The 13,950-nt window shown below is 43.2% G+C and overlaps 1 protein-coding gene across 1 annotated transcript in view; it reads right to left on the bottom strand.

Annotated features, from left to right (window-relative positions):
• LOC147701761 (uncharacterized) overlaps nt 1-13,950 on the bottom strand; it is a 469,217-nt gene that overhangs the window by 43,294 nt on the left and 411,973 nt on the right. Inside the window, exon 5 of the mRNA XM_086929364.1 lies at nt 2,103-2,408. Within this exon, the coding sequence (XP_086785490.1) occupies nt 2,103-2,408 (306 nt within the window). The remainder of the gene's footprint in view (nt 1-2,102; nt 2,409-13,950) is intronic.

The following is a 13,950-nucleotide window of genomic DNA, read 5'->3' as shown; positions in this document are numbered from 1 at the left end:
TCGTGGGACACTATGGGCCCTAGTGCAAGCAGGAGGAAATGTGACCACTACCTCCGTGTGCGAGAGCAAAAAATAGTGACAATTGACGTAAGATTGGGCCCTTTACACCCCAGAGCCCCGGTGCCCCTGTACTAAGAACAGCTACATACCTATTTGCTTTGTCAGTCTCGAGGCACTGTATTAGGAGCTTTCTCAACATTTTAACGTGGCAGTTAGTTTCGCCCAGAGTGTGCCGTGTTGTCATCATATTGTCAAGTATCTTGCTGCCGTTTTGTTCAGTGTATTGTCTTTCAGTCTAGTCTTGCACCTGCCTGTGCAGTGTGGTGCTGTTTTTCTTGACTACTGCCACAGAACATGGGGTGAGGTCTAGTGTTATGGTTTAGTGAGGGTTCTTGTGGCCTACTATGGGTCTGTATTACTTAGTTTTGTACCGCCCTGTTTAGTCTGGTGCCATATTGACCAGTGTTGCACCATCGGGGTACCCAGAGTGGTGCCATTTTGTCTAGTGTGGTGTCATGTTGCTAAGCTGGTGTCATATCATCCATTGCTGGGCCATTGCGTTTTGTGTGGTAATGTTTTCTCTATTGTGGGGTCCTTCTCTCCAGTGTGATGCTGTGCTGTTCATTGTGATGCCATGTTAACCAAAGTTGTGCCATGTTGTTTAATATGGTGCCATCACGTTTCCCACTGTGGCTTCATACTTTCTAGTGTAATGTCCATGTTGTGTTGTGTGTTGTGGCTCCATGTTTTAAGTTGTCCAAAGCAATGCTATAATGTGGATCTCTGGTGTTGACCTTGGTGGCATGCTGCCATGTTGTGTTGTCTTGTGTGGTGTCATGTTGTCTAGTGTTATGGCATTGTATTAGGTCATGTTGTTCAGCACAGTACCATGCTGTATGTTGTCCTGTGTTGTGCTGTTGTGTAGTCCTCTGTGGAGCTGCCATGCTGTGCGCACTTTAGTACCATACTGCACAGTGTTACGTCATGTTTTCTATTATTCCATTCTGTTGATTAATGTGATGTCTTGTTGTCTGTTGTGGTTCCATGTTGTTCAGGGCAGTGCCACCATGCAGTCCGGTGTGGTGTGACTGCAGTGCCATGCTCTGGTGTTGTGTTGTTCAGTGCAGTGCCACCATGCAGTGTTGTGAGACCGAAGTGCCATGCTCTGGTATGTTGTTCATTGCAGTGCCACCATGTAGTCTGGTGTGGTGTGACCACAGTGCCATGCTTGGTGTTGTGTTGTTCAGTGCAGTTCCACCGGAGAAGGTCCATGCGGTACGTCGTGAGGGGGTGACACCATGAGTTACCCGCACCGGGTGACACCAACCCTAGTGACGCCACTGGCTGCCTGCAGCCTATATGGAGAAAACAGGAGAGTTCCTATGACTGGTTTGGTACACCCTGGGGCCAACCAAACAGTCAGCGCCCTCAACATAGGGCTACCCACTCCTCCCCGACCCGCCTACCCCCAACAAGGCATACCCTTTTTCTGCTATCTCGCAGTGCGAGAAGCAGACACGTAAAATGGTATTTATACCATTTTATGTTTCTGCTTCTCGCACTGCGAGAAAGCAGTGGGGCGATGCTCCGATGTCCAAGTGGAGGAGCCGCCCCTGGATCTCAGCCAAATCTTGCATCATTGCAATCTTGCAGTCTTAAAAGAGGAATAGTTCTTTTTATTTCACCTTGAAAAATGTATGAATTCAGATCTTCATAGATAATATTAATTGCGTTATTGTCATTAAATTAAATGTGATTCTTATGGGGGAATTATATCTCATTTGTTTCTTCATTGTAAGGTTTTCGTGATGATGAATACTACATGCATTTATTCTTACGCAAGCAAGCCTGTCCATTTATGTCTCGTATTCTCCACAGAAACCTCCAATTACTTTTATGTACTCGATTGTTTTAATCTTGGGCAGCTCATAAACAGCCTTTTTCAATTCTGAGGCCTATTTTTCCCTTAGTTATCAATCCAACTTCCTACTAGAAGATTGGTCTTTGTATTGTTCGCATTTTCATGTTCCGAGGTAACTACTACAGGACAAAGCACATTTCAAAAGGGAAAGTAAAGTAAAAAAAAGACGAATACTTTTCACCTGATCGCACAAATGCTCGTAAAATGTTGCTTGGAGGCGAAAGAATGCTACGACTCTGGCTCTGGATTTCATAGCTGCAGAAGAAATGTCCATCCGCTGTGATGTTCTCGGCAGGGATGGTGAAGACGGCGGAGTTATTGATTGCTGATGAGGACATGGAAATGTTTTCTGAGGAGCCATTTTGGTTGAGGATAAACATTACCTTCGGGTAGGAACATTCAGCAGTACAGTGAAACACAAGAGACTGCCCTGGCATCACTTCACCAGATGTAGGTTCCATTGAAATATTAGGCTGGAGTAAATTGACTAGGACAAAAAAAAAATCTTAAAATCACTGATTACATAAACAAAGCGGTATTTAACACATTTTGTCAATTCATTTTCGTATTTTCATGAATTTATTTCAGCTTATTTGATGTTAAGACGGGGGTATAAGTTTATCACACATGATCTGTTCCTGGTTTTGTGATCTTGGGCTATAACTTGAAGTATGGTTATTTGAAATTTCTCACGGAGTAGCTGCTCATTTTATCTACGATTCAGAACTGTTGCGCATTTCGTAGGTAATTAACAACATTACCAGCCTTCAACATTTGAATTCGCAAAAAATCGGCAGAGATATTTTGATTTAAAAAAAGCAATATGGACATGTCAGATTTGAAAAAGAAATTCTCTTGGCATTCATCACTGTATGGTGCTTCACACAATAATAAATTATAGCATTATAATTAATGAGACACATTTAATAGGAACATGTTTCATGGGAAAAAATATTACAATAGGAACATGATTTGGGTAAAAAAAAACAGAAAACGGTACCTTAGATCAATATTTCTCTTTTGTTTAGAAATGTGGTGAAACCATGCAGACTTGGTGTCAAATAGAACATTAAAAAAAGTACAAAAGTGTTATAATACTAGGAAGGTAGTCAAAATGTTTGTCCTAAATAGGGACAAGTAGAAACAAGCATTGGCATAGCCAATAGGTCTTGACTTTGGGACCTTATAAGTATTTATCCATGCAGCACATTGTCCTGGGTGCTACAACATCTACTGTTCTTTAATCTGTAAACTTTGACACTAATAGGCACATTATCGCACTGCTTTGAAAAGTACTTATTTATAGTGTTATTTGTATACAGCTGGTAGTCTGAAATTGTGATTGATCGAATGATGCTTGGGATTTTTGTCATATTATTGGGACACCGTCCTTAATGTTTATTAATTGATCCACTGAACACCACAGGTTAAAGCATTCAACTTGAAACCAGACAGTAACTGGGGGGAGGGAGGGGAGCTGGTGTTCTACTTGTGATGACGCATTGTTTTAAGAAAAGAAAGCCATACCTAGTCCTGATAAATAAACGTGAAAACCTGCCAGTGACAGGATACACATTAAAAGAATACTTTACTGTGAACCTCTAATATCTAAAACAAATTCTCCTACAATGCAATGCAGAATAACAGATTTGCTCATCAAATGAGAAATGTCTGCATCTGCTATAGAAATCCATCTTAGTAGAGAGACACATTAAACACTGTGCTGGGTTACAGGCTGGGTGTTTTTTCAGTCTCGTTTTTGTGATGGTACATCATGCTGCATCGTTTTCTCAGCAATTTTTCAAGGCTAATATTGTGTATCCCTAGTCAGTGATAAAGTTTGAGACTGGGCATCAAACTGCACAATCATTTTTCAGCCTTACACAATGCCCTGTACGTGAAGCCCATTTTTAGGGTGTTACAATGGCTTATAAGGGCAGTACATAAACACAATAATAAAATGCGTTATGTATATATGCAAAGGTGCAGGGGGTTAGCTCATGGTTGAAAAACTGGAGCCCCTCCCCTCTCTTTTCTTTTTTGTTATTTTATATACAGCAAGCTCAATCCGAAGATACCTGAGCGCTTTACCTGAGCACCAGTTATATTTAGGGCTGGGCGAAGCACTACGCTATGCTCGCGGAGTTTGCAAAGTTTGCGCAACTTCGCACTACGAAAGCTGCACGTAGCACAGTGCGAACACGCGTAGTGCAGCGTAGCGTAGTGCAGCGCTCATTTTTTGCTTGTTCGTGGTCCTGAACGTCATGTTCGCGACCGCGAGCAAGCAAAATGACATCCCGGCGAGATTCTCAAGGCGGGGAGGTAAGGTTTCTCATTGTGAGTGGTTGCGCATGCTCGTGACCGCTCTCAATGAGAAACTACCAGTTCGCGTTGAGAAAGCTGCAGCTCGAGTAATAATCTACTCGAGCAGCAGAAAACTACATCTCCCACTGTGCAAGATGCCGTTTTCAATGATTGCACAGTGCCGGATGCTGGTCCGCACTGTGCAATCTTTGAAAACACATCTTGCACAGTGCGAACATGCTACTACGCAGCTCGCGTAGTGCTACGTGAAGTTCGCGTAGTGCGAAGTGTACTTCGCGTAGCTTCGCGTAGCGCTACTTCACGAACTACGCCCACCCTTAGTTATATTATGCATGGTCAGATTCCTTTTTTAGGCTCAGGTAGATTAAGTGATTTGCCCAGAATCACAGAATGTTGAGCTGAAGCCAAGCCTCGAACCCGGTTCCAAAGTATGAAACTCTGACTACGCCCTAGATCCTAAGCTGCACCGACGATATTGTGTATTGTTACAAATGGAAGAAGCATTGGGTATAATTTAAAATATATAAGTATTTCTTATGTAAAACCACACATTGCAAAAGTAGTCCCTGGTCTATGTTCCCATACTGTGGTGGGTGGGCAGAAACTGCGAAAGAGACTTCGGTAGACCAATGGATGAATAGGCTCACTGGAAGGCATTCTAAGTAAGCATGCATAGTGCATATATATTTATGTAAAAAAAAAAGAGTTGGATTATGTCAGACCAAAAAAATAGGGGATCTCGGAAAAAAGCAGTTTACCAAAGAAAGAGAGAGACAGACAATGTTTTCTAGCAGTGGACCGCAATACCGCACAGGCCAATCATTGGGAAGTGCCCTGAATATGATTTTTTTGCAAGCACTTGCATCCACTCAATGGGTCCCAGGGGGATGTGGCACAAGCCGGTGTCCCCCTGGGAGAATTTGCGCGGTGGAACGGTCCAAGCATTGCGAGAGGGCAGGTTAGGGAAAGGGAGGGTTTAGAAGGGGTAGCGTAGGGCGGGAGGGACTGACGTCACTGCGGTGACGAGGAGCAGTGTGGCGCAGCTTCATTTGGCCCACCCACCCTTCCCAAGTTTGTTTTGGGTGCAGGGTTTTACTTGTTCTAAAAAAAAAAAATATGTATGTATATGTTTATATATATATGTGTATATACTTATTTGTCACGTTAGGACAGTCTTTACAGTTTTCCATTATTGTTGTTATGTTCTTTTTAGGCGTTCTTTGGGTGGGATAGTATAGTCTAGAGCGGATTTATCCTTTCCCTCTGGGGGTGGGGGGAGGGTAGGTGGAAAATGGCAAAAGGGAATATTGGAAAAGAAAAATATTGGTTTGGAATTTTACAATTTGGGGATTTGCAAATGATGAATTGTTGGGGAATTTGTGGTTTTAAGTCAGTATGGGGAAATGTTTTGGGGAAATAGTCAATGTTTGATTTATATAATAATAAAGGAAAAATGCGGAATTCTGTTTTTGACTGTCTTAAAATAAAAGTGACCTTTTATTCTATCCAAGAGATATGCGTGGAGTGTTCTTATTAGGTGATGAGAGTGCTGTGTTTATGCTTAAACCCGGGCGTAGTTCGCAGAGGTATGCTATGCTGTGATGGCTCCAGCTACGCTCGTGGCTGAAACCAGTTGGCGCTAATGACCCATGGCGCTTGCAGGCTGCACCTCTTAGGGGGTCAGACTGGTTTATTAGATTGGGGTTCCGACAGGCTTGGGTCATCTTTCATTTTAAAGTTTCAACTAATGTAAAGTGTGTTTAATGCCAAAAAGTTAAACAAGAAGTGTTTTGACTAGGAAGACGGAAATACAAATTAAATGGAGGTGTGGGTTGTTTTCCATAAAGCAAAGCAAACAAAATACATAAACTAGCGAGAAGCCTGGGTCCCTCATTCATAGACCCCCTTCGGGGGGCGATGAGCATTAATATTCTACAGTGCGGCTGCGCGAGGCATTTACAGTCACATCCTGCTCCAGAAAAAAAGTTGGTTTATGTGTTTAAGCCATGACCATATTTGCACATCCAATGCACCATTTAGTCTGTCTCTCACTGAAAGCCTTTCTCAATGAGAGAAGTATTTATTTAACACAAGAGACTGGTGCCCACTAAAAACGGTTTTGCCAGGAGGAGCTGAGTTTCCAAACTAATCACAGAGGGTCCGGGTCTCGGAAAGATCTGTTCTGCAATGAGAAGGCACTGTCAAAGCAAAACCTATGGAGTGGGAGAAGTCCTGAAGATAACTGACGTGGACTGAGGCGTGGCACATATTACACAATCCAGAAAAAAGTTCACTGCTGATGTGCAGCACTTTACAGGAGCTTTTTGTTAGATGCGAAAGAGCTACTATGTCGCTGATACTGGGTTTATCGATGTATATGTTTTTGTCAGATGAGGCACATGTACATATTGAAGTTTATTTTAATGGCCAGGGGGTGAGAGGCCATGCACTCACCAGAAGCGGTTCTCACTGTCCAGGCGGAAATACATGCCCACAACGGCTCCTCGGAAGACTCTGACCGAAAGCGCATGCGTGGAACAGAGTATTCTGTGGTTAGGACTTGCGCAGACAAGCTTGTCTCCAGTACAATGTGTGCATTCTAGGAAGAGCTGTGACAGACAGTTTGATGTTTCAGAACATCTGTGTCTCCCCATGGCCTCCGTACTGTGAGTATGTGCAGTAGTGTGAAATCTGTACTACCAGCATGCACAGTAGAATGTAGCTGTACTTGGAGCATGTGTAGACAAGCTCCTCTTTGCTGATAAAGTAAAAAAAAAAAACAATCCTCATTTAAACAAAGCCCAAAAACAACTAACATTCTACGAAAAAAAAGCCCAAATGACGATGTACATCGAAAATTGCTAAAAGCCTAAGAAATATAACCAACGAAGAAGGAGGCACGGCGAAAAACATGCCCCCACTACAACTGTGTAATTAGGAGGAGGTGGGAGGGAGGAAAACTATATTTAAATGTAATCAGCTATGGTGCTGAAACCACACAGGTAAAAAGAAACAGAGCAGGAAACCAAGAAAAGAAGTAGTCCCCCAGAAAACAGACAAAGAACTGTAGTGTGATGTGACAGTACTCAGTCCCTTCTGCATGGGAGGAATGGAAGAGAGAAAGGAGGGACTAAGAGGGAGGACTGACCATTGGAAAGCAAGGACACTGAAACAAACAAATCAAAAGCTGGCTGATGGTTTTATCCCAACATAAGAAATTACAATAGGTCTCGAATGCTCGACCTAAAAATGGGGGCAATATCCTACATATTTTAGCAAGAAAGAGAAAGAGCATTCAGGTGGTCCAGCAGTGTGGATAAAATGAGGTAAGGAAGAAAGAGTAAAAGGAAGTATATAACAAAACAGTAGAGAAAAAAGATTTAATGTCACTCCGGGCCTTATAACAAGAGATAAAGTGAGAACTGTAGCGCAATAAGGGAAGAAGGTTTTGAGGGGAAAAAAGAGAGGGATGTAGGTATTTGAACATAAATTAAGGAGCTGTATTTGGGGCTTTACTTGGAATCCAGCAATAGCAGCAACAAATAAAAAGGGGTAAGATGATCAGCAGAGGGAAGTTAGGCTAGGGCCCGAGGAGTGTGATAGCATCAAGCATTGGCAAAGTCATTAGGTCTCACCTATCCGAGATCTGTTAGCTTTGTCAATGTTTTTTCAGACATGTTGCAAAGCAGTACGACTGAAAGTAGAGACAAGCATAGGCAAAGCCAATAGGTTGTGCCTTTGGGACTGATTGGCATTGCCCATAGATATTATAGATGTTGAACTGCACCCCCGGAGCTGTGTTATATGGCTTAAGAGGAATTTTTAAGAAAGAGCCTATGACGTGCTCTAAGCCCACTGTAAGGAAACAATAGGTCTTTTTACCAACTAGATGGCTTTTGATGTCTGCTAGGTGAGACTTAAAAAGACTAGGAAATAGGAGAACAGAAAAAAAACAGGAAATAATTCTTATTACTGGAGATGATTTCCTTAGAAATATAAATCAAATATGGAGTGAGACCACTTTTACCATCATGAGTCCAGTTCATGACCCAGGAGAATTTAAATACACCCATTTTTTTTTGGCATAATAGGGAATAATAATTGTAAATTCAAAATATCCGGGCCATCATGAGCACACACCTACCTTGACTCTTGGCAGCCGGGAGCCGTCATAAGCACCGCGGCCCCGCGCCCACACCCCCCTCGCACCACAGCAAAATTAACTCAGCAGTGAAGGGGTTAAGGCCCATTAATTATCTAGAATGTGTTAGCATCGGATCAATTTATAAAAAGGTCCCGATTTTAGGAATTTGGTACACTGCAGAGCAACTGTTGCTTGCGCTGCCCAAATTGACAATAAAACAATTGTTGCAGTTTCAGAGTCATCGTTTAACAGATCAACATAACACTTCTGCCCTCTGGCCACCCCTAGTGCTTCCTGTGATGTAAACACCAGATATGGAATAGGCTTAAACACACCTGGAAGATAGCAGCAGTAAATCGCATATGGCTCAAGGATGCAATGCCTAAGAAATGTTTACATTGGTGCGAGTCCTCCTCACCAAACCCTTACACGCAGTTTTAAAGACTGCGCCCAAGCTGAAATAACAAACACTCTACAAATGATTACACTGTTCACCACGCTCCAAAAAGTGCATTCTCATTTGTGCACGTTATTCTTTAGAGGTGCTTCATATGTCAATACGCACACTCTCTGCTCTATTGTGCGTATTGACTACTTGCTCAATTCGATTTGATGCTCTCATAGTTCACTCCGTTCTCAAAAAGCATGTTCCCTTGTGTGTCATTCTTTAGGGGTACTTCATATGAGAATTCTAGTCAATACGCGCACTCTCTGCTTTCTTGTGTGTATGGAATACTTGCTCATAATTTGGTTGTTCATTTCAAACACTTTATTCTATTTTTCATGTTAAAAACCATAAAAGCAATATTACAATATCCACATAGAATTTGATAAAATAAATGTTTGAGCAAATTCCCCATAGGTATTATACAATGCATTTCAAATTCATAAAAATGCAATATTGAAATACAGCTCTTCCCGTCTATTTCTAATTTTTAGGGCTGATTTAAGGAACCCTACCAGATATAGGGTGCTTTCAGGTTTTACCATTTGTAAGTGATATAAAGCCGGGCAGACCTGTTTAAAATTTAAACTCTTTAGTATGGGCTTTAGGTAGACCCTGCGTGGAACGTCATAAAGTGGGCAAAAAAATGAAAAGTGTACCACATCCTGCGCAGACAAATTGTCGCAGACGCAGGAGGGTAACACTTGACCTCTATGGGACCCCCTAGGAACGGGTAGTAATAGATGATAGTAATCCAGCCGGAACCTTGTTAATAGGAACCGCTCGTGGCTTGTTATGGGCCATGATAAATAAGGCTCCATTTGGGGGTAGTTTTAAGTGTAACAAATGTTCGTATACTTGGTTTTCTCAATTCCACTTCTTCACGTTCCAAGCTTTTCCTTATAGAAAAACTTCTTTTGACAAGCTCTACATCAGCCTTCACAATTGTGCTAGGTTTAAAAAACAGGTCCGGGGCACCCCAGTTCGGTAAAGCATCTCTTTAAATATTTAAGCCAGGGCACATTAAGCTCATGATCTTGTGAAAGCACTTCGCTTAGCAACTGGTGGTTAAGGATCAGATCTTTGTTCAGCCAGCATTTTAGCCAAAACAATAAAGGCCGTAATGATAAAATATCACCAATGAAAGGTGTTCAAGTTACTTCATGGACTATTAGGTTGGCTGTACCCATTGGGACGCCCAGTAGTTGTTTCAAAAATTATTTTTAGCCACCTCAATACTTTTAACTGGAATGTAACCCCATAGTTCGCTCCCGTAGCTACCTACTGCCACACTCTTAGCCTGGTACATCTTTAATAGGGCAGGCACTGGGCGTTTGCCCATTTTAGATGCAAAATTGAATATGGCTGCATTGGTACATATTAATTTGCCTCTTTTCCGCTGTACCAGTGTGGCCCAATTCAATTGGTCATCGAATAGGACTCCCAGATAAGAGAAGGTCGTAGATAGAGGTATCTTTACGTCATTGACCATGAATGGGTACTGTTTCTTTGGGCGCACTCCTATCTGCATGATGAATGATTTGGTGTTATTAATGGCGAGATCTCGATCAGCTATGAAGCCCTGGAAGGCATTCAAAAGAGTCTGTAGGCCCTTCGGGGTTCTTGCCAGGAGGACAGCATCGTCCGCGTAAAGCAGGACGGGCAAGCCCCTGCGTCCAACATAAGGAAAATATGCGCCTGTTTTTACTAGAAACATATCCAACTCATTTATATATAAATTAAAAAGGAAACGGGCCAGGATGCAGTCCTGCCACACACCTCTCTCAACAGGAAAATCTCTTGATACCCTAAGATCTTGTGAGTATCTAATAGTTGCTCTGGTGTCCCTCTGGAGGTCCCTTAAAAACGAAACCAGGTCAGGCTCCACCCCCATGGCGCCCATTAGATCCCACAATCTCCCCCGGTTTACACAATCAAACGCGGAGGAGAGATCCATGAACGCCATGTGGATGGTGTCCTGTCTTGCCATGGTGTACTTCCCCAGTATCATATATACATTTAAGCATTGTGCTAAGGTCGAGTGTCCCGGGCGAAACCCATATTGGACAGCTGAGGTAATCTCCTTCTCCTCAGTCCATGCTGACAGTCTATTCAGGGCCACTCCTCCCACAACCTTAACTATCGAGTCAATCAGTGAGATCGGCCTGTAACAGGTGGTACTATTGCGATCTCCCTTCTTGAACACTGGGATGATTGTAGAAGTACCCTTATGGCCTGGGACAACCAGAAGATGCCGCTGCATTCAACACTACTTTAAGAACCGGCGCCCATAGTGCCACATTTGATTTAAAGAGGTCCGGAGGTATAGCGTCAGGACCTGGAGCTTTCTTGCTAGTTAAACCAGCTATTCTACTCACAATTTCACCTAAAGTGAAATGTGGTGATAGTGCATCCTGCCCATCCTTGTACAGATCAGTCTGTGATGTGTTGGCCCTGAACATTGAGCTAAAATGCTGTACCTACTCATCCTCTGTGATGTTAGTTCCTATATCGGGATCCCTCCCTGTATCGAACAGTGGTCTATTAATAATACCCCAGAATTTCTCGCTATCCGATAGGGTACTGGGGTCCAAGAGATCCTTCCAGATTTTCTCTTTCAGTACGCCCTTACGCTTTGGTCGATCTATTGGTATGCTCTTCAGGGCTTCCTTCAACTTCCTGGCAGCAAAGGAACATGAGTGGTCGACCCATCTTGGGTCCCTGGACTTGACAACTGTTGGCGGAGTAGTCAGCAATGCCCCCACTTTACTTGTAATCATTTCAAATGACCCTAGGATATCTGATGGGGCAGAGTCAGGACTCAATTCAACATGATTCAATTTCTGGGGTGCTTGTTTTATGTATACGTGTATATAGGGAGTCCGCATTCACTTTAGACCACTTTAGGCGGCGCCTACCGTCCGTAGCTTTCATCACCCCATCTGTGGGAAGCCTATCAACTGGATACAGACGGGGTTGTGGTCGCTATGTATACTCTCTAAAATTTCAAAGCCCAATAAGCGAGACCGTAAGGCCTCTGTGATTAAAATATGATCAATAAATGTACCCCCATTATGCCCCTCAAATGTTGGCACAACCAACTTACTGCCAACATCCACCACAGACATAGAACTAACCAGGTCATATATATGTAGTAGTTGATTAAGGGCCTCACCACGTTGAGAGAGTTCAAAATGTAACCCACTCATTCTGTCACAGCCCAAGTCTCCCAAGGCAGTTGTTGTTGGGTTGCCGCATGGACAGCCACGGCCGGCAGTGGGAGTACCTGCAAGGCGGTGACGTGGGGAGGGAGAGGGGCAGGCCAGGGGGGTAGTAATGTATGGATTACGGAGTTTTACAGGTAAGTAAACATTTAAATAAATAAAACAAATTTCGTTGTGCGCACTGCATCGCATTTGGGGATGCAGGTCACTCAACGAAATTCGTTTTATTTATTTAAATGTTTACTTACCTGGGATGCTCCGTAATCCATACATTACTACCCCCCACCCTGCCCCTCCCCCTCCCCACGTCACCACCCTGCAAGTATCCCATTGCCGACCGCGGCTCCACATGGGTGAGTGTTAAAATCCCCTAAGAGCAGCATACAATGTGAAACGTCTTTACATCATTTGTTAACGAAGCTGTTCAATTGAGTAATCTGGCAGGGGCCAGAGGTGTTTACTGCATTATAAAAAATAATTAGAAGCAGCTATACATTCCCATGATTCAAGGTGATTGCCTGAAAATTACAATTTATACTGGATATTGGAGTTATTATACATTTCAGGGCTAAAGAAATGTATGTTACCAGGCCTCCCTTAGCTCTGCCACTAGATGATTGTTTGGCCGGGACAAAAAAGGACTTGTAGCCCTCTAGAAAAAAAGAGGCACAGTCCATCAGCCATGTCTCTTGTAAACAAATCACTGGAAAAAGCCTGATAAACTCCAACCACTTGGGATCTTGGAACTTAATTGTAATCGGCATGTTTACCTGGAGCTATAGTTCGGATGGATATTGAGCTATTGGCCTGAGTGACAAATGGATCTCCCCCCTGTGGAGCCTTTAAACAGACCTTATTTGGGTACTGCAGTTCATAAAGCAGTGCGGAGACAATATGCGCTGCAGATATATTTAGTCAATCACAGTCCTCTAGGGACGAAAGGGCAGCAAATCTATTACCTAAACTGGGTAATGATTCGGATGGCCTAGGGCGGCAAACCTATTGCTTTGACTGGGTAGTATTGAGTCAAAGTGCCCATAGCGATATTGATCAGCTAACGATGTAAGAGGGGGGCTTTAAGGCTGCTGTCTTGCCACGTAACTGCCAATTAGAATGTGAGATTTGGTGATTACAGTTTGATGGCTCAGGGTGATAAAAAAATCCCAAAGGGAGAAACTGAATACTGGTAACGGTGTTGGGTGTACCTAATCTATGTTCTCTGAATGGCCTTTCAACGAGCTTACAATCATTAAAGTTTACAACAATACAGTCCCCCATGCCTGATCTCCAGGAATTACCTACCCATCCTACACGGCGGGCCATTATTATATTACGACTTATTGTGGGGTTCACTGATAAGTTAGTACATAGCCAGTGAATGACCTTGTTTTTAAGTTGGGGTAATCTTCAGTAGAACTTGGAAGAAGGGGCGACACGTTCCCCAGAAATTCCAACAAAGGTGTGGATTGAGGTGGCAATTCTAGAACGATAGGACTTGGGGCATTGGAAGGCGTTTCACCCTTACTTCTACTGCCACTATTCCTGGTACCCATCGGTCTATTGTCTGTATTTAGCGTTTGCAGGGGCCTGGAGATTATTGGGCCTTTGATGGTATCTCCCATTTGTTCAACCAATATGGCCTCTCCTGGCTCTCCCCTGTTGGGTGCCGTGGTGGCATTAGGGTTTTTAAGTATGTGTTTCTCTAGTATACCCAACCTCTCTTCAATTGCTTCGAGTTTGGCCATCACAGGGCTGATTATTTTAGATAGCCTATCTTCCGGTTGTTTTAAGATGTCTACGGTCTCTTGATGGCAGTTGAGCCCCACTGCACCCACTGGTAGATTAGTATCATTGCCAACCCCCTTAGAATTATCTATGGCTGAGGGCATAG

The sequence above is a fragment of the Lissotriton vulgaris genome, chromosome 7 (genome assembly GCF_964263255.1).
Source record: "Lissotriton vulgaris chromosome 7, aLisVul1.2, whole genome shotgun sequence".
NCBI classification, from domain to species: Eukaryota; Metazoa; Chordata; class Amphibia; order Caudata; family Salamandridae; genus Lissotriton; species Lissotriton vulgaris.
Note: the sequence above shows the minus strand (reverse complement) of the source record. Positions and strands in the feature narration are given on the sequence as shown.